General features: G+C 38.8%; 1 protein-coding gene across 2 annotated transcripts in view; it reads right to left on the bottom strand.

The window, feature by feature from the left end:
* The window catches only part of vipr1b (vasoactive intestinal peptide receptor 1b), an 87,221-nt gene that overhangs the window by 31,394 nt on the left and 34,954 nt on the right, over positions 1 to 20,873 (bottom strand). For both annotated transcript variants that reach the window (XM_072688881.1, XM_072688882.1), the window contains exon 4: positions 2,751 to 2,851. In XM_072688881.1, coding sequence (XP_072544982.1) covers positions 2,751 to 2,851 — 101 coding nt within the window. The remainder of the gene's footprint in view (positions 1 to 2,750; positions 2,852 to 20,873) is intronic.

Consider the following 20,873-nt stretch of genomic DNA (forward strand, 5'->3'; position numbering starts at 1 on the left):
CAAAACCAATTAATGATGCCTCACTTCTCTTTGTTTAGAGCCCAATAATGGTCAGATTCTTCTCAATGTTTCTCCAAAGCCCAAGTCATAGTGTATGATGCACGCTGGGCTCAAAACCGAAGTAAAGTGGCCTTGAGAGGAGACAGACACTAGAATAGTTCTAGAATAGATTCTGGTTTTACAGTAAGTCATTGTCCAGATGTTCAAATATGAGAAGGTGAGGTGTAAAACGGGAATTACTCATAATATGCCCTCACAACGTGTCTGATATTAACGTTGTACCTAATCGTAAACTGTCCATAGGGCCACCTTCTGACTGCACTATGCCTGTGAGGGGCACTTCTGCCAAAATTTAAAAAAAAAAATTTTGACTGCTACATTTCTTATAAAAGATGTTACTATGCTTTTGTTGGCATAACTGACTCTACTGTCCAGAGAAGGCTTTTTACTAGAATTTGAAGCATTGCTGTGAGGATTTTACTGTATTCAGTGACAAGAGTGTTAATGAGGTCATGATGTTGGATGAGAATCACCCCACCTCATCCTAACTCCCAAAAGTATTCAAAGGAGCACCACCATTCCAGGAAACACAGTTCCACTGCTCCAAAGCTCAATGCTAGGGGGCTTTATACCCCTCTAGCCCCTGCCTGGCATTAAGCATGGTGCCAATAAGTTCCAATTGGTACCAATATGGACTCCTGAGAGTCTTGTTCTTTTGGCAATACTGTGGTGAATATAAACTCTTCTCAATTAAAAACTTTAGAATAAAAAAATAGAATTTAAAACAATAACACAGTAACACAGGATCTCTTAAAAATTATTTATAAAAATAAATAATTACACTTTTTCTCAGAGCCATACACATAAGCCAAACTCATGTATATGGAACCCTATATTTGTAAAAGTGCACGTAAACTCCAGAGTTAAAATAGCACTGTTGTGTTTAAATAGTGTTACTGTGGTGGTAATTATTTTTTCAGCACATGTTGGAGACCTATGCTTCTGTCTAGCCACTATAACTGCTGCCATTGTTCAAGGAAATCTCCTAACAATGCACCTTTTTCACCATTAATTCACAATTTTATCATTAATTTACAGCTGGTTTTAAAAGGCAGAGAGAACTGCTTGGCAAAAATTGGCAGAAATGTGCATTTCTAATAGCCCAATCCCAATCAGGTCCACACATTATTTGTTGCTCTTTCACATATGTAAAATGCAGCAGAGATGTTCAGTGTCAGACACGTTCCCACTACAGGAATCATTCCATGTGGTTTAAGCAAGAGGTGTTGCCTGTGTAGTGTGTGCAAGAGACATGGCATGATGTCAAAGGTATGCTGCATAAATAACATGGGATCTTGGTTTCACGCCAGTCACATAAATGTCATCAACACACCCACTGTGAATTCTCAGGAAAATGACCTGCTCTATTCACACATGGGCTCAGACAGACAAAATCTGGGCTTTGTATTAGGGGGGCTGACAAGATAAAGAGTAAACTGATTCTGGAATTTGCATTCACACATATAGCTGTTCTGGGTAATGTCGAGAAAGGTTCTGAATTACTGTGCATGTCTGAAAGTGACTTAAGAGAAGCACATTAAGGGTACTATATAGTGTGCGCCGGAAGAGTATCCTTAGGCCAAGTAAGAGGCGTTCTCAGAAGGTAACACAACAGTTACTAGTCTGTAGTGTGGAACTACTTTACAGTGGAACGTGGACACTTACTTATGTACTTATGTAATATTTGTGCTTGTAGTGCTTTGAATCTCTACAGTTGTTTGTTTTCTGCTTTTTCTGCCTACACCACCAAACCATGTGGGGAAATACACTTCTGCCACATCTCTACTCTTGAATTATGGTACGTTCAAAACAAAACTATGATGGAAATACTCAATTTCACCAGCAGGAGTACTACACCTTCCATTGGTTTTGATATGATCCTGCATTAGTATCAGACAATACTTAACAGATAACCATCACTAAAACAGGGATAACGGATCACTAACAAATGGATTAGGATCTCGCTCACAATTAAAGATTCTTTATTTGAACACATCCGATTTTAAATTCAATTGAGCTTGGAAATAAGTGTGTTAACGGCACTGGGGCCTAGGCAATCAAGTTTATTCTGGAAATGTTAAAATGTCAAGTGCTGGATATACTGGCGGCATTATATATGTGTCATGCTGGTGTATGTGAGAGGAGAGTAGTAAGCAGCCAAGGAGCAGCAGATGACACTCTGAGACGCTGAGGTGACAAGCAGTCAGGTGCCACAGAAATATAAGAAAAGATTATTTTCAAGCTGTGTGGGTTCCCATCACAATACATCAACCTTCAGGTGCAACCGCTGAATTTAATTTCCTGGAACTCCTGGAAATTATTGTGGGGCAGTGTGGGGCAGTGGTGGCTCAGCGGTTAGAGCTCTGGGCTGTCGATAACAGGGTTGTGGGTTCGATTCCCGGGCTCGGCAAGCTGCCACTGTTGGGCCCTTGAGCAAGGCCCTTTACCCTCTCTGCTCCCTGGGCGCTGGAGTTGGCTGCCCACCGCTCTGGGTGTGTGTGTGTGTACTCACTGCCCCTAACACATGTGTGTGTGTGAGTGTGTTCACTACCAGATGGGTTAAATGCGGAGGACACATTTCGCTGTACAGTGTACACTGTACAGTGACAAATACGTGCACCTTTACCTGCAAAAAGATCATGACACAAGAGTGCACGCACGCATGAATGACCAAAGACATTTACACTTACGTCATCAACTGTGCCGTTGAGATTATACCCACAATTTACAGCGATCGTTATGGGGTGCACTTCAGTCCAGCCATCTGCCGTGCATGTCTTTGAGAGGTTACCTAAAACAGATAGAAGACAGGGTGGAGGTCATTAACTCAGAACACACTGTAATTGTATTTCTACACATTCTGGGCAATATATAAAACCGCACTGATATTTAATAAGATCATATGATGTGACATGATTAAGACTGTATTTGGTTTATGGTTTCAGCATTTATGGGATCACATGAAAGATCAGATTCATCAAGTGGCTCAGTAGTAAATGCTGGGTTACTGATCACAGGGTTGTGGGTTTGATACCCAGGTCCACTAAGCTGCCACTGTTGGGCCCTTGAGCAAAGCCGTTAATCTCTCGGCTCCACATGCAAGATCAGATTCATCCAGTCGCTTAGTTGTAAGAGTGCTGGGTTACTGATGGCAGGCTTGGGGGTTCAATACTCAGGTCCACTCTAATGCCACTGTTGGACCCTTGAGCAAAGCCCTTAACCTCTCTGCTCCAAGGGTGCAGTAACTTGGCTACTCCTATGTTCTGACCTTTGCTTTCTTAAGCTGCTCTCTTAAAATTGAAGGTGCTACAAAGGGCAATGTCATATTATCCTTTTTTTGTTCCCTAAAGAACCTTGTTTGTAAAAGAGATGCATTAGTGTGAAGAACATTATAAAAATTGTAAAAAACTGCACTTGAACTAAAGGTTCTTCACTCTCACATATCACGGTACTTTATGGAACCAAAAGTAGTATTTATAAGGACATTGCTCAAAAAACCCTTTGTATCACATTTAGTTTTAGGAGTATGGGATATGTGAGAAGAATTTTATTTTACTGTACTATAAATGCTAATTAAGGCACACGTTAATGTCTTAAACTCCACAGAACCACTGGTGGTTCCTGGCTTTTTCCCCACTGCTGGTATTAGGAACACCTCAGAAGGCTTGCATTGCTTTGCATGTAGGTACTGATTAGTAATCCCTAGGATGTAATAAAAGTCAGTGTAAAGGTTTTTTTTTTTTTTAACCTCAAACTGTATTATTGTTTTCAGTGATATCAGTACTACAAAGGCTACACTTCAATAGAACATCTAACTAAATAGTACACTGTGCCAGCTCAGTCTTAGACAACAGTAGGCTATGTTAAAGAGGCACTCTGACATTTTCTAGGCTGCCGTCGGCAAGTTCCAAAGTATTCTGTATTTGAGATGAACTGCAGTGTAAGACACCCAATGTACCAGAAGTGTGTTTGTCCTTCTTTCATTCTCCAGGCTGTTTTTGGCATTCTGAATCTTTAACACTTCCTTCAGAATATGGACTCTCATAAAAGCCATAAGCAGTGGTTGAGATTCAGGTTAAATCTTAGATGTAGCTGCATGTTTCATACTAGAATACCACCACTGAGCCACTACTGTACTGAGCTTGTTTTTCTCTTTATCTGAGATCAAACAACCACATTATTCTGGCTCTTTTGTTGGTTTGCCGATCAAACCATTTACTTTGTTCAAGGGGAGACCAAAAAAACTTTTGTTAGATCTTACTCATACCAACAAAACTACATCATACCAATAATCACACAGGTCTAGTAGTTTTTACAAAGCCAGAAACTAAATTTTGTTTTCAGATCTCTGGAATGATGCATTCTATCTAGTACAACTAAGCTGGTCAACTGTGGTTGGGTCAGTTTTAAAAGCGCGTACTGACAGAATAAGGTGGCTTAATGGTTCTGGGGAGGATGTACAGTTTGTCAGACAGCCATGCAACTGGTATAGAACTTTTAGATTCTGTTTTTCACACAAACATACATGAACATGTTTTAATAAAGACACAAATGCATAAATTATTTAAGTCAATCCCTACTGTGTTCAGAATGTGTGTGCACTCCTATTCAGAAACTGCATCCAACAATAAAGGCAGCATGGATCTTCTTCCATACAGTGACACAGTAACATACAGAAAGGTCCAGCTATATGCCAGTTATACTGGGCTCTTGATTATACGCCAATACTAAAAAAAAAAAAACAACTTCTTTTCACTTTTACTTTGAAGAGTATAACCTCATTTCAGATACATAGTGGTGTCTGGCCAGGCGGGGGAGCTTGACATGCCTCTGACTAAATTGGGCGAAAAATTAAAGTTCAAATTTGACAGCGATATCTTGCTGCCCTTCAGGATTAAGTGTAGACGGGGAAAATGAGGATTTATCAAGCTTGGAAGGTAATTCTAACTCCTTGTTGAAAATTGATTGGCCACTGTTGCCAGACTAATAGATTTAGTGCTCTAGCCACAGAAAGAACAGCAGAGAGTAAACAAGCCTAAATGAGCGCAGCATGGTTACGTTACTGTTATTATCCATGGCAAACCAGACAACAATAACTGCCTGCTAAGACTACATTCTGTTTTATAGTCTTTATCGCTTCCAATGGCCTCCAAATAGGACATGACAGGCTGACAGGCCTAATTTCACTCTATATAATTAAAATCTTAATTAATGTTTATAAACTAATTCATCATTCCTTTTGAGAGACTTGACAAAGTGCTTTCAGAATTATCATATTTACTTTAGATTTCTGGCAGCTGTCCCCTCAGTGGGTGGTAATACTGCTGTTTGTATTCATTGAACCTGTTCCCTGAGAAGACGGCTCTTTTCGCAGCACACTCTATGGTTTTCAAACAACACAGCGCTACCTCTGCCGCTTGATTTATAAATCTGACAGAGCGCAATATGAAATAACCAATACCCATTGACCTGAAAGGCATGGTTTGGAGCTCTATCTTTGTTTACACTATTGTTTCATATTTTTTTTATAACACAACACAATTGGTATGTATGTATATGTAATGGTTCATTGTTTTTATAGCTCTAGATGCAAATAAAAGGAGCTGACTTCAAGGATGAATGCATGCAAATACCTTGAGGTACATAAGCAAAACAATCAAAAACAAATCATAATACTGCACCTTTCAGAGAACTTTGATATTCTCTAGTGTTGATTGAAAAAGTTTCAGCATTTTTGTGATAAACTGACAAACAGTTGGCTTTTCCAAGCATATCACTGATATCGCCAGTGGAACGAGGGTGCCCTAAAGTTTTTTTCAGTGCAGTGTTTGTGGTAGGCTGAAGACAATGTGATAGCCTCTGGGTGACCCTGTAAGGGAGGGCAGTGTGTGAAATGCTTGTATTCCTTACTGTATTCATTGTCGTGCTTGGCTCCACTGGGACTTTTCTGAAAAGTGTGTGAAATGCTTGTCTCAGGAATACTTGATATAGTGTACTGTACAGTTCCAGAAAAAGCTAGGTATAGACAGGTATAGAACTTGATTGGGATGTACCAATGACCAATATAATACATAATTATCAGTTTGTTATTCTGTCACCTCCAACTCTAGTTTCCCACTAGTAAATGGGGGCGTTTTTTTTTTCTTAGAAATATGACCTGAAGCATTACTGGTTAAATATTATGTAAATAGGTATTTGCTCTTGTTGGTTAAAGAGGTGGGGTTATTAATATTCTGTTGGGACCAACTCAAATGCCCTCATGGGCCACCTCTTCACAGCCCTGTAGCAGAATACAAGAAGAAAATTTTTGATAGTGCCACGTTTAAATAGTACTACTTGGACTTTTTGTTTTGTCCTACTATGTCTCAGAAACACTAAATTTCATGAAACATCTTGCAGAAAGGGTTTGATATTTTGTTTTGATATTTGATACTTAGCTCCCACCCCTATCACACATCCATAAAAAGAACTGAGCACTTAATAATGGTAAATACAGTTTATTCAGAAGGTTACAGCTAATTTTAGAGGCGGCTTTAAAAAAACTTGTAAACAAAAGCAAGGTCAGTGACCTTAAATGAGAAACAGAAAGCCTAAAGCGTGTACACACATTCATACACACTTACACACACACACACACACAAAACAAGTTCTGCTTGTTTAAAGTGGCTTTTAATGTGACACACTAAGGTACAAGTATAAATCAAAGCCTTAAAACATCAACTCGAGTTTTAAGCCAGAGAAGTTTTTGAGGAGTACAAATCTGAGCGGATTTTACAGACAATCTTGGGGGGGAGGGGGCTGCTATCAAAAGCAATTTAAAAACCATCAGCTGTCTGAGATCCTGCTGGCATCCAGCTGCATCATGAATGTTTCTCAAACCGCAAGCAAAAGTGTGATTTCCCAGCTGGGTAATCCTTCCCCATAATCAACACTTAAAGTGGCGGCAGTGAACCTGGTCTGCTTAAATCAGCAATTTACACAATCAACAATTTGTTATGACTCATTTTGATGAAATGACCTTGGAACAATCTTGATTAATGCAGCATCGCCAACTACTTACAAGGCCTAGGACAGTCTTCTGTGTTTTGATTATTTAATTGCCAGATGTCGGTAGAGTAACTAAAGACATACTGCAGCAGTAGTGTTTCTCTCTCAGTAAATGAATGACTCAGGTAGTTAAAGCAGCATTATGTAACATTGTTTCCCTAAAATAACAGCTTTAAAATCACTGTGATGGTGCGTTGACCTGTCATAGGGAGAGTTGTGTCTATATTATTGCCGCTCTGGGTTCGGCATGCTGCACTATGTATCTTTGGTGAAGAAGGCAAGACAGTGCATGTGAGAATTGTGTAATGATGTCATATTGGTGTAAAATCCTGTAATATCACTCTACTGCATCAGTCTGCATGCCTCTTTCGCTTTCAGTATTTGTTCTGTATCTCTTAGCTTGTCCAGAAATGCATGTGGACAAGTGTGTCCTTTAGGGGTGGCCCAAAGCGCTAATTACACTTTTTTTACTAATGAGGGAGCCCAGGAACAAAAATACCAATTTTGCATAATGCTGCTTTAATAAAGCTACTGAAAAAAAACACCATAAGAACCATTGTTTTGGTTCTTTTTAGTCCAGAAGCTGAACCAACTCAACAGAATTAAATTAACTCCCGCAAAAATAAATTAATTACTTTTTGATAGGGGAACATTAAGCACTCAATCATGGAGAATTCAAAAGTCCATGGCCTGTGAAAATGTCAAAGCCCAAGAGTCCAGAGATTATGAAAACACCATGTGTTTGAAGATAATGTGTTTTTCAAGAGGAATATAACCTGTGGTGGAGAAGTATCTGAGCGCTGTACCCTTTCTTGATATTCAGCATGAACAATGACTACAAACTGCTTGCCTAATGTCCCTTGTGGAAACCATTTAATAGGCCCATGCAGTCAGTATTTTTCCCCACTGTTTAGTCGCGGCTGTTCAAACTGTGTATGTGTCTGAGCCAATCTGCACAGGACAGCAAAGGAAAAAAAGTGTTTTAACCACTGTCTTGTTTTTCATTATCATTCAAATGATTTTTCATGTTTTCTTTCTGATTAAGTTAATCTCATATACATATAACAAACATGCTGTAGGAATAATGTTCCAATCACATTCAAATGATAAATGTATCCCTATATTATCCCATTTCTCCTTGTCTCAATGTAAACCGGGAGTCCTAATATTGGGTACTACTGATGTCAGCAGGACCCTCACCAATCCCAAGGCTGGTTCACCTCACTACCACAGTTTTATCAAAACTATCAGTTCCCGACTATTTCACTTGGTTCAAGTCAGAAAAATGCAGCAAGTGCACGCTGAAGCTAACTTATTAATTGTAAGCAAAAGCTAGCAAGTGTCTGTTTCTGCCAGTCTGTCGTCCGTTTGTTTATTCATCCAACCATGTATATTTTCACTGTGTTAATATTACCTTCTTCATTGTGTCTCCACATAACAGCTGGACAATATGTTAAGTATGCTAAGGACACTGTAAAGAGTACAGAATCATACAGAGTACAGAGTATTATGACCATCCCCAAATAATTCTGATAGGTCTTGTTTTGTTTTTTTTCATTCAAACTGTGCTATATACTATTACTATACATAATCACTCCATGTATGTTATAGTATTATATGCACATTTTGAATATTTTACAATATGGGCCTTGGGACTTCAACTGGTTAATTTTGACACTTGTTAACCCATTACATTTTTTGTAGTTTGTTATTTAAAAAATCATTTTATGCTGGAATTCAGCACATTGCTAGTTATAATGTTTTAATTATACTGTGATTTAATTATAATTATTCTTTAATGAAATATTAAATATTTTTGTTTGGTTCAGGAAAAACCATAAAAAAAAAACCTCTTCTGTGCCTGCCATGCCATCCTTCAAGAAAATAACCCGCTAAAAATGACAACCTTTAGAAATAATAGGAGATTTCAGGGAAAAAAAAGCTTTGGGCATGTCCCTAATATGAGCCCTACCCTCCTTTGTTCATCTTTCTCTGACAAGCTCACACTCTAATTCCCAGTTTTGATCACTGACAGTGATATCTATTTACGGCAGTAAATGAGAGGAGCTTGAAAAAGACAGAGGCATGTATCAGCATTGTCCTAACATATTGTGTAGGTCCTCCTTTAGCTGCAAAATACAGCGGTCACCCATCGAGGCATGGATTCCACAAGACCTTTAAAGGTGTCCTGTGGTATCTAACACCAAGACATTAGCAGCAGTTCCTGTAAGTTGTGAGGTGGGGCCTTCATGATTCACATCAACAAGCCTTGGGCGCCCATGACCCTGTTGACAGTAACTGACATTCCTTGGACCACTTTTGGTAGGCACTGCGACTGCATAATGGGAACAAGATCTGCTCTTCTGACCCAGTTGTCTAGTCACCACAATTTGGATTTTGTTAAAGTTGCCCAGGTCTTTACACCTTACACTTACAACTTACATTTTTCCTGTTTCCAACACATAAACCTTAATAACTGACTGTTCACTTACTGTATAATATATGTAAACCCCACACAACAGGTGCCTATGTAACAAGATAATCAACATTTTTCACTTCACCTGTCAGTAATTTTGATGTTATTGCTGATCTGTGTAGTTTTCAATATCCATACATAATCTCAGACACTTTCGGTACTGTATCAAACTTGTTACAACCTGCCATTTCTTTCAGTGTAGTTGTATTCAGATCTCTGTCATTTCCCACTAGAACGTGAACACTCTCAACTAACACTTTTTCATGTACGGCCTTAAGCTGGGCCTAGTGTCTATACTATTACTGGCACCTATATATACTAATCAAAGCTCAGAAGTAGAGAAGTGCTATCTGTAAATCTAAATAAACAGTGGTTACAAGCAACAAGCAACATGTGCCGCAACAGTCATTCTCAAGCCTGATACAATAAGACAATCCTTCAAGGTACCAGTACAAAAGACACTGCCTGTCAGCCTGTGTACCATTTGCTTAAGAACATATTTACTCTTTGTCTTACCCTTAAACCTCTGTCAATAGAGGCAAATTTACCTAACAGCCTCACATTTGTGTGTCTGCACACACCCACGCACGATATCTGCCTTCCCTCGTCATTGTTATGAACCTCAGCCTCTATCATAAGCCAATGAGAGCCCTGTAACTGCAGAGTGGCACGCTAATCCTAAATATTGAACAGCAATCAGCATCTTACTAGGCTTAAAAAGATAATCTAGGCCTCGCCATTTAGGCAGAGTGTGCCAGTAAAGATGTGTGTTGTGAAGATATTAGGTGCTATGGTGGTGGATTACATGAGTAGCTCCACTTTTGCATGTAGCTACAAGTGATATCAGAAAATGTCAAAGCCCTGAGTACAACTCTGAGCCATTCCCTTTAGCATAGGAACCCAGATATTAGCTCCATAATGTGTTCCTTTAAATTACATGCAACTTAGTAGACAACGGAGCAATGCTTCTAGAAATCAGCACCTCTACCGTAACTCTCCTGGCTTCTCTGCGTTGTGTACTTTTGAAATGTGTCTCTTTACAATTAGTTCTTACTCATATCTCATTGAATTAAGCAGTGTCAAAATCTGTAACAGGTTCTACACTATCAGTTTGTGCTGTGTGTACAAAAAAGGAATCTGTCCAGTATGTGAATTGTAGGCCGATGCTGATATCCATTATTTGTCATGTTCATATCTGCCAAAATGAAAACATCTTAAAAGTCTAGAAATTTGTCTCAAAATCCACCTAGATTGGCATCACAGGGAAATACAACTAAATAACTTACACATGTAGTAAAATTAATAGATTGCAGATATTTCAGTGCAGTAGTCCAGCATCACCTAAACATTGTTTAGCAGCCATGGCCTGAAGGGTAGAAAAGTAGCCTTGTGACTGGAAGGTCACCGGTTTCATCCACTGAACAGACAGGACATGACTGAAGTGCCCATGAGCAAAGCACCTAACCCCCAACTGCTCCCAGGTACCATGGCTAGGGCTGCCCACCCTCTCTAGGCATGTGTGCTTAATATCCCCCTATTGTGTGTGTGTGCGCTCACTGCACGGATGGCGGTCAAATTCCTATGTGAGCAACAGATATGGTGACAGAGTGGTTCTTCCTTCAGTTTGAGATTGAACAAATACATCAGCACATACATTAACTTGAAATATTTGTCAAAGTATCACACATTTCTTGTTTGTTTACCATATTTGTGTCATTATTTATTTTGAGGCAAATAAAAGTGCACATTTAAATCTGTTTATATAAACAAATGCAATTGTAATTCAGCATGTTGCTATGTCATTAATTATGAAATTCCCTCTAATTTTGTTTTTGTAAAGTACATTTGCAATCTTTGCAAACCACATGAATGTAATTGGTTACTCCAGAAGAAATATCCTAATTAAGCTCTCCTCCTAAAGTCATTCAGTTCCCCAAGACACGCAAAGTCCTGTTTCTGAAATTCAGCTTCTGAAACATGTCTTCTCACTTCATTCAAAACAATGAAGTGAGAACAAAACAGTCTCACAAGTGGCTTATCTTTTTTTGGTCAGACTAAACTTCCCTCAGCTTCCCTCATATATATATATATATATATATATTCACAAATGTCTTACTAAATACCCAGTACTACACAGATATCAAGGCCATATCTGGGTTTTAATTATTCATTCAAAGTATTTAGCTACGTACCCTTATTAGGTAAAATAGACAAACCAGTTTTTACAGTACAGTCTGGTTGTGATGAGCTGTTAACAAAGCTAAAATGCTTTGTCCTCTTTCCAGACAGACTTTTGCCAATGAGCTACTGAAACCTTTACACTCCTGTATGAAATACACCCACCTGCACTGACACAACACAAATGTAAAATATACAGATGTGGTTGGAAGTTTACATACATTCATCGTGTACAGGAATGACATGGCAATATTGGGCTTCGATGACTTCTTTGAACTGTTCTTTTTCTAGGGCAGCATTTGTGTTTGTTACAACTCACATCTTTATTATGTTTTGAGGATTTTCTAAAGTACTGAGGGATTTGCCTAGTTTGCCTAATGGAATCAGTGAGGAGTAATTCAGAGTGGTTTGATGGGAAACTGTAGATAAAACAGGAGGGATTTCCTGTACATTTTGTGTGTCAAGAAAACAAGGGTTGGTATGTCAGTAAAGTTTTACACAGTTGATTTGAAATTTACAATTTGTGATCATAATGAAATGGTGTCTTCTCTGAGAAATATTTTCACTTACAATGCACTGCAAGTGAGCAAATAAAAGAAATGTTTTAAGAGAAACTTTTTCTCCAAACTATTGTACAGCAGGGTTTTAGGCATCGGGCAGGTTGTAAACATTTAATGTTTCAACTTTCTGTGACTGAGCTTTTAGAGGCATTAAACTTCTCATTCACCAGTTTCATTCACCACCACTGTAAACAGTTCAGACTTAGTAAAGTTCTCTAGAGCGGAGCATTTTATAGCAAAGCACTATGTGTTTGAGTGTCTTTATTTCCATCTAAAGCATTTAATTATACAGAGCATGTTTAAATAATGCAGAAACCCCCTTTAAAGCAGAGGAGCAGAATAAACAGCTGGAAAACTAAAACTAATTATTGGAATAGAACATAGCTGAGAAACCTGACTGTGTTATTAGGTAAACAAATCAAAACAAAAAACTAATATATGTGTGTGTGTGTGTGTGTGTGTGTGTGTGTGTGTGTGTGTGTGACCTATGATTCAAAACAGCCTGACACCACAGACAAAATACATCTCTTAATGGCACAAGAAACATCTGACCTGTGTGACCTCAACACCATCAAGTTCAGTTCTCACTCAGTAATGCTCTAATGTTAGTTATTCTGAAAACTGTAAATGGCTTTAACCTTGGGGGGAGAATAACCCTTAAAAATAACAGAGAATACCATCAATCTACACTTTCCTCAAAAGCTCTCACTTTCTTCCTGAGTGATACATATGTAACAGTGCAGTTCTGTACACCCTGAGGAATTAAATAAATCAATGGCACATAGTGGCTCATTAATCACACAATTATTTAGCGGAAGGGGTGGTAGGAAAAGAGCAAGGAACAATGGAGAACCAGAGTTGAATGTAGAGTCAAAGGATGCTCCATTAAATACTTACAGCCACATGTTCTTGTTGTGGTATTTGTTATGTCAATACTTTGGTAACGTCACAATGTATATCTTCATCACTGCACTGCCTTCTAAGAGCCTCAAGTCAGATAACTACCTCCAGTTTTAGACACACCACTGATTTATCTAGGCAGTCCTTCATTTAAGTAATCAGTTAAGCTAATGGTGGACCTCAAAAAATCCAGACAGTGGTTGGAGTTCACAGAAAAGTAAGCAACCGAACCTGTGCTCTTCTAACTATGTTCTTCTAACTAGCATATCAATAACCTTACTGACTAACAGACTACTTTCAAACTGAACATCCTTCTTAAGGAGAGTGAAAAACACATGTTTTAATTATCCAAGATTCAGGGAAACACATATAAAAACAAATTTCAAAATGAATGTTTTTTAAAAAAAAAATGTACAAAGCACAAAACAATTTACTTCCTAGCTTTGTTCCAAAGTTGTTTGGAATTAGGGAAAGCTAATGAATTCAGGGTAAGTACAAATAATAAAAGTAAATGTATATTTGTAAAAGGAGTATATGTATTTAATGTCTTTGACAATTATATAGTAGCAGCAGGAATATGTAGTTCACTTTTAAAAGTAAGAAGATGGTAAAACTGTAGTAGTGCTGGGCGATATGACCTCAAATCAATTTCACAATTATTGAACATTTTACCTTGATTATGATTAATGCACAGTTATATTAGCTAATTGAGTTGCTCAGTTGGCTCAGTGTTTGTGTTCACCTCTACGTTGACATGTGTAATGGATGGGGTGTGGTAGTATGTTTTAAAGGGACAGTACATGAACACATACAGTGGGGAAAATACTAACAGATTTAAAAAAAATGTAAAAACAGAAAATTAATGTACAAAAAAAATATTTAAAGAATAATCGCAAGGTTGTGTTAAATACAGGTTGTGAATTTCAATTACTTTTTGATTAAAAGTTCAAGCCTAAACCCAGGTATGATCAGTGTGAAATGTTTGGAATCTCTTGTTTAAAATTAGTAGTTAAAGGGTTGCCTATTTAGAAAATGGTAAGGTAAGCTATCTGTTAATAGGAATTGTTAATAAGGACCAAAATGAACTATTACTACAGCTGGCATTTTCAAATTATGTAAAAAAAAAAAACACCAAAAATATATGTTAATTATGTAAATGAGTAGATGCATAAAGCATTGTATTCAGAGACTACAGCCTATCCATGTAGTTTACTTTCCCACATGGCATACGTTACTGTAGACTGTAGGCCTTAGTGACCCAAACTACTGTTAGCAAGCTGATTTGAGGTAAATAAATTACCTGTGAGTCCTGTCACAAGCACTTATTCAGGAGGCTAATATTACCAAGAACATGGCAACCCCACCTGTATAATCCCACTTACTGCACAAACCAGTATAGTCTGCCCTATTGAACTGGGATGCCGATATAATTAATACAATGTAAATGTAAATACCATGATATTAAAGCTGACATTCTGCGCTTTAGCTTCATAGTCACAATTTCATTTTAAATTCAAAGTGCTGGAGGACAGAGCCAGTGTCCAATTACTCAGACTGCACTTCTATACAGGTCATGGTAATACTCAGGATTTGTGGATGATGAAAAGCAGTCTAAAAGTGTACTGGTCTCCCTCAAGGATATCCACTTGATTGAATCTTCACAACTTGTTCATTAGTGGTCTTTGAAGCTAGGAGTGAACCAAAGTAGATTTACTGCAAGATCAGGTTTTAAGGAAGCCTGTAGTCCGCTTTTAGACTTTGGTGTCCCAGTGAGTAAGTGAGTGAGTGAGTGAGTGAGTGAGTTACAAGACAAAAGATTAAACTGAAGGGTGGTAGGAGTGGTGGTGGGTAACCGTGTTTCCCTCCACATGGCAGATTGGGGGTTAGAGTCCCCATGTAAGGACAGTACACACCACACTATGTCAATAAGGGTCCAAGGACAAGGCTCCCAACAGTACACTTACCTCCCTCTGTAACATGAAGTTGCTCTGCACAAAAGCATCTACCAAATACCATTAATGTAACTATTATCTAAATGTGATCTTGTAACACCTGTAACACACTAATTTCAGTGTTGTGATCATCTTGAACGTGAAGCACAAAAACTACTATAAGTGTGGAGTAAAATAGACAGGAACTCATTCTAGTGACCAATATTATGCTCTTGAGTGGCGCAGTCATCTAAGCGTAATCAATGGGAGATTGCTGGTTCAGTCAACATGATGCCTCAGTCCTCTGTGGTCGGGAATCCTAGAGAGCACATTTGGTCAATTGCTTACTCAGGGTGGGTTTCTGTCAGCAGACGTGACAGACCTGGTAGTGTTCTCCTTCAAGGGTGTTCAGATGTTCACTGACATTGCATTAGCAGGAGTTTGAAAAGATGCAGGGGCTTACGTCATGTGTCTCAGTGGCCTAGCCTTCAACAGTGCTATTAGCTAAAGTATCGCAATATTATGTTTTGCAATAATGTATTAATTCTAAAAACATAGTATTGATTTTTAAATTATTATTTATTGGTGTCAGACAGGGGTTTATTTTGTGTTTAAACACCAGCCGCTAGACTCCAGTGTTGTCTTGAGATACTAATGTTCAGATTGCATAAAAACATTATTATATATTTAATATATAATACATAAATTCTCTGCCCTACTAACAAAATTGGGGGGGAAAAGTCCTTGAAAGCTACCTTTTACAAAACAGATCAATCAATAGAGTCAAATGGTCACCTTAAAACCAATGCATTGATACACCTTATTATTTGTCAGTTCATTTATTTTTTAACCATTTCTGATTTCTCTTCCATTTTCCTTTTTTGTAAGGCTTCTCTTTGGTATGATTACTATACATCTGGAGGAGTGCAGGATGTAGGTGTACACATACAGTACATCTTTTTCAGATAATTTTTTTTGGAATATGCTGCTGGGAGAAAGGACCTGATAAGTTCAGGATGAGTTCTGTTATCATGGACTTCCAGTCACAGTTAGCCACTGTGGCATCACAGGGAACAGCATCAGCTCTTTAATAACACAGATCCAACACAGATTTCCAGTAACAGATTTCTAACAGATCAGAGCTGGCGTTACTCAAGCGTGACCAAAAGCCATCTAATCCATCACCTGACCTGCTAAGCTACCGAACCAGCTGCAGGGCTAGCATTTCCACTGCGAGCGCTGCCATGCGTAGTGTACTTTACGCTTCCACTGACATTTCTTTCATAATTCGACAAATGATCCCTAAAATATATTCTGCATTTTCCTTTGGAGACACTAAAGACCGCATTGTCCCTGGTGAAGGTTCACACCTCATCACCATACCCTCCTTGCTTCAAATTACCCAAGAGCCACCAATATCCTTTTAACCTGAACAGGATGTCACAGGTGGGTTTTCACACACATACACACTCACACACACACACACACACACACACACACATCCTAGCAATTCTGAGCATCTACCACTTCTATTGATTTGTCATACATCACAAATGTGTCTTCTCCTCTAATCAAACCTCCAGTCTAGACCACCAAAACTTCAAAACGGACTGACAGACAGTCGAACATCTTTCAAAGAGAATTCTACATCTTCTATCCATCTGTGATCGGAGTTCAACCTCAATTAAAAATGCATTGGGTCATACCTGAGTTTTTGAACCTCCTGTCTTTCATTCTTCTGGAGGCAGTATCATACCCAAACTTGGAAAGTGTGGCATAAAATCTATAGCCCTGTATCTATGTACCTAAATGCAGCACTTAACCCAGCATGCCATTATTGATGTTTTTGAACTTTTTTCTCTCCATTTATTTGAAGACAACTCCCAGCGGAGTAAGTTATCTCCCCAATTAAATTGCAAAACCAAATGCCGGAGGTCTTCACTATTCAAGATTTATGAAACCTGCTGCTAGTTGCCGATTAATGACTCGGAGCTCGAGAAATCGTTTTGTGTTGGCCCTATTGATCGCAAGTTTGATTCCCCTGGTGATGCCACAGCCATCTGTGGCTATAAGTCAAAGATTGCCTCTGTGGGTAGTGTAAATACTTAACATGAAGTTGCTCTGCACAAAAGCATCTACCAAATACCATTAATGTAACTATTATCTAAATGTGATTTGTAAATGTGATTTATTTGAAGACAACTCCCAGCGGAGTAAGTTATCTCCCCAATTAAATTGCAAAACCAAATGCCGGAGGTCTTCACTATTCAAGATTTATGAAACCTGCTGCTAGTTGCCGATTAATGACTCGGAGCTCGAGAAATCGTTTTGTGTTGGCCCTATTGATCGCAAGTTTGATTCCCCTGGTGATGCCACAGCCATCTGTGGCTATAAGTCAAAGATTGCCTCTGTGGGTAGTGTGACGGCAAGGAAGCAGGGACACCCAGGCAGCTCCTCTCTAATGAGCCCCACCTTAAAAAGGGCTCAGTTGTTCAACATGAGAGGGACGTGGAGAGCGAGAAAGCTGAGCCGAGGACATTACTGTATTGTTATTGCCTGTGTTTATTGGCTTCAAGAGCCCACTTGGGCCTTTATGTCCAGTTCACAGTCAAGTTAATTTGGGTATTTTGTGATGGGGTAATGTTAATAAAGGCACTTTTGGAGTTAATCCAGCCTGCGTCTGTGTGTCTCTCTGTGTAAACCATGTGCCAGGGGACGTGCCACAGTAGGCTGGCCCTCCTCCCTTCCACCCCCCCCCCTCAATAACTAAGGAAACATGAATTTAGCCCTGATTCTCTGCTCACTATTTGGAGGTTGCCAACAAAAGCCCCATTTCAGAGGCAAATTGCACTTGCACTGGCTCAAACATATCTGGACCTATTGGGGAGTTCAAATCATGTAGTGTGAAAGTGTTGTGACCCCATTGTAACTGGTGAGTGAGTGTGGCGACAAGCTACATCCAGTGAGAGCCCAAGACATGGGGTAAAGGGAAAGGGTCTGCTGAGTTTTGCAATCAGTGTAGGATTGCTATATAGACATACATTTTGGAAGAAGAAATATGCTCCATGTTACCTAAGGATTTAAATGACTGATATCACCCTCATATTCACATATGTACATTTTATTTAATATAATGTTCTTACCATCAAACAAACAGATTGTTTCTATTCCTAAGAGGATATTGCATTGGTTTACATGCTGGAGGTAGTACAGAAATTGAGCTTTTTGTGAAGTGGCTTGTAAAAACCGTCATCCCTTACTAAATACTAGACAACAGCAAGAAACAGCAAATGCTGTGAAGGAGGATTAAGATGGGGAAATGCCAACCAGCACTGCTAAGCCATGTACTTTAGTTGCAATACCCAACAGTGAGTGTATATTGTTAATGTTAACCAGTGATGGTAGCTGACCTAAAACTGAAGTGCCCAGACAGCTGCAGCTTTCTCATAACAAATACAAGAAGATTTCTAATACTATTGCTCTGACACTGCAGTGTGCTGCAATATTTTGACTAGAACCACATGCAGTAGATAAGATGTGACAGTCTCTGTCACTCGCAAGGATTTTTGAAATGGCACCAGTGCCATGTCTTCCTTGCCTGCTTGTGTTAAATGTCCGAGACGCAGCAATTTAGTTGGGTTGCCTACAAACCAAAGGCAGAAGAAAAGCTAACCGTGCTTTAAAGTTCTAAGGAAAAAGGTTCTAACAAATAAAAGTGTTTTTTGACTTGTAACAACATTATAACCCTTTTTGGTGCTATATAGCCATTAAAGTTGAGGTTGAGTTTTTTTTGTATTTAAAGAACGTTTTTACCAGGCAAAGAATGATGTATTCAAATGTTTTGTTCAGTTGTCAAGGTTCCACATCAACCCTACTCTTGAAAACCACTCCGAGACGTGTAGGTGGAGATGTAGGCCCAACCTTAATTAATTGCAAATGTTTTCTCAAGGCACTTGCAGACGCACTGCCTTCAAGCACAATGCTAAAGACTTCACACCATGCAGTCAAAGCGCTGACATGTTGCATAGCGACAGAGAAGAAAGAACCCTCTGGCTTTTCCATCCCGGTGAGAAAGGCCAATTGCATGCTTGGTGATTTCCAGCCACAAACAACACAGCTGGGACTCCATTCATGCTGCGGTCAGTGCAAACGTGCAGCCCCACCAGAGCACAGCAACAAGTGCCCTTTCGACTCTCAGCTCAAGAAAAAGCTCACAGTTGTTGGTGGTCAATGATGTTAAGGATGAACCAAAGACATCAAAGTACTGTATTAGCTGTCTGAAATACATGAGTGACCCCTTTGTTAATACCGTTGTTAATGGACAATATGACAGATTCTGCCTGGTGCCTATTACAATGCTAGTTGTTATTGGAAGTGCAAATCAATGGAAATTATCTTACTCAGAAGATAATGATGCCAATACATCAGATTTATACACAATTATAAAATGTAGGGATTTGGACAATGCCGTAACAGTAACATGAATCAAATGTAAAATACTTTAGAACAGTAGTCCAGCACTATAAACATTCTGCTCCTCCAGAGCTCAATAAATAAATCATCAAATATCAGCTATAGATATTGATTAAATATCTGTCCGATGATGGTGATGTTTTTTATCTTCCAATCCCGTTTCTTATTATTGTGCATCCCTAATTAAACCTTGGGAATCTCCTGATACTAATACAAACTACTGCACTTAAAAAGAAACTCTTCACTTAAGGTGTGCATCTTAAAATAGGCCATCATATTCTTGACACTTGACTACCCCACAAGAAGAAACACACAAGTAACACACACTGTGAGTGTGTGCCATTTCAGGATAGATGTGTAACAGGGTCGGAACAGATGAATTCCTTTTTTCCTTCTCATCTTGTCCATCATTTTCTGCTGATATCCCATACCCATATTCAATATCTAATTTTTGGAAAGGTTACAGTTGTTTGTACAAAACACATTAGAACTATATGCTTAAATCTGCAATTCATTGTATAACTTATCTAATTTAATAAAATTACATAAATACATTTCACCACAATTTTAAAAAGAGAGGGTTCAAGGGATCTTGAGTACAGCACCCAAACCGGGTCATGGCCAAAATATTGCCACCCCTGGACTTTCAGAAAATGTACCACTTCTCCCAAACCATTGTTGCAATGACAAATTCTTAGATTTTCACACTTTTGTTTATTTTGTTTGCACTGAAACAACACAAAGAAGCTGAGAAAAACCCTCAACTTAATAATGAATAATTAATAAGTGTAATCTATAACTGTGATCAATAACTGTAATTAATCACTTCCTATAACCATGAATGAGTTTCTTAAACATCTTAATTATAATTCTGGTCACCTCTTCTTTTGCCAACTGCTCCAGGTCTCTCAACTTTAGAAAGGTGTCTTCTCCACAGGTCTTCTGTAGGATCTAGATGTAGACTCGTGTTCTTTTCTTTGAAGACCTCATTTTGTTTGCTGTAAATCATCAATGATGTGCTTTATCAGGCTGCTCTATTTTGGTCTCATCTGTCCACAGGACATTCTCCCCAAAGAATGTGGCTGTGGCTTCTTCAGGTAAGTTCTGACAAACTCGATCTGGCCTTCAGTGTCAACAGTGCAGTCCTCCTGCATCTCATTTGTTCTGGACCTATTGGCAACAGATAGTGCCAGCTGACACTGTTGTACCTTGTGTCTGAAGGTCAGCCCGAATTTGTTAGGAAGTTGA

The sequence above is a fragment of the Salminus brasiliensis genome, chromosome 1, assembly GCF_030463535.1.
Source record: "Salminus brasiliensis chromosome 1, fSalBra1.hap2, whole genome shotgun sequence".
In the NCBI taxonomy this organism is placed as follows: Eukaryota; Metazoa; Chordata; class Actinopteri; order Characiformes; family Bryconidae; genus Salminus; species Salminus brasiliensis.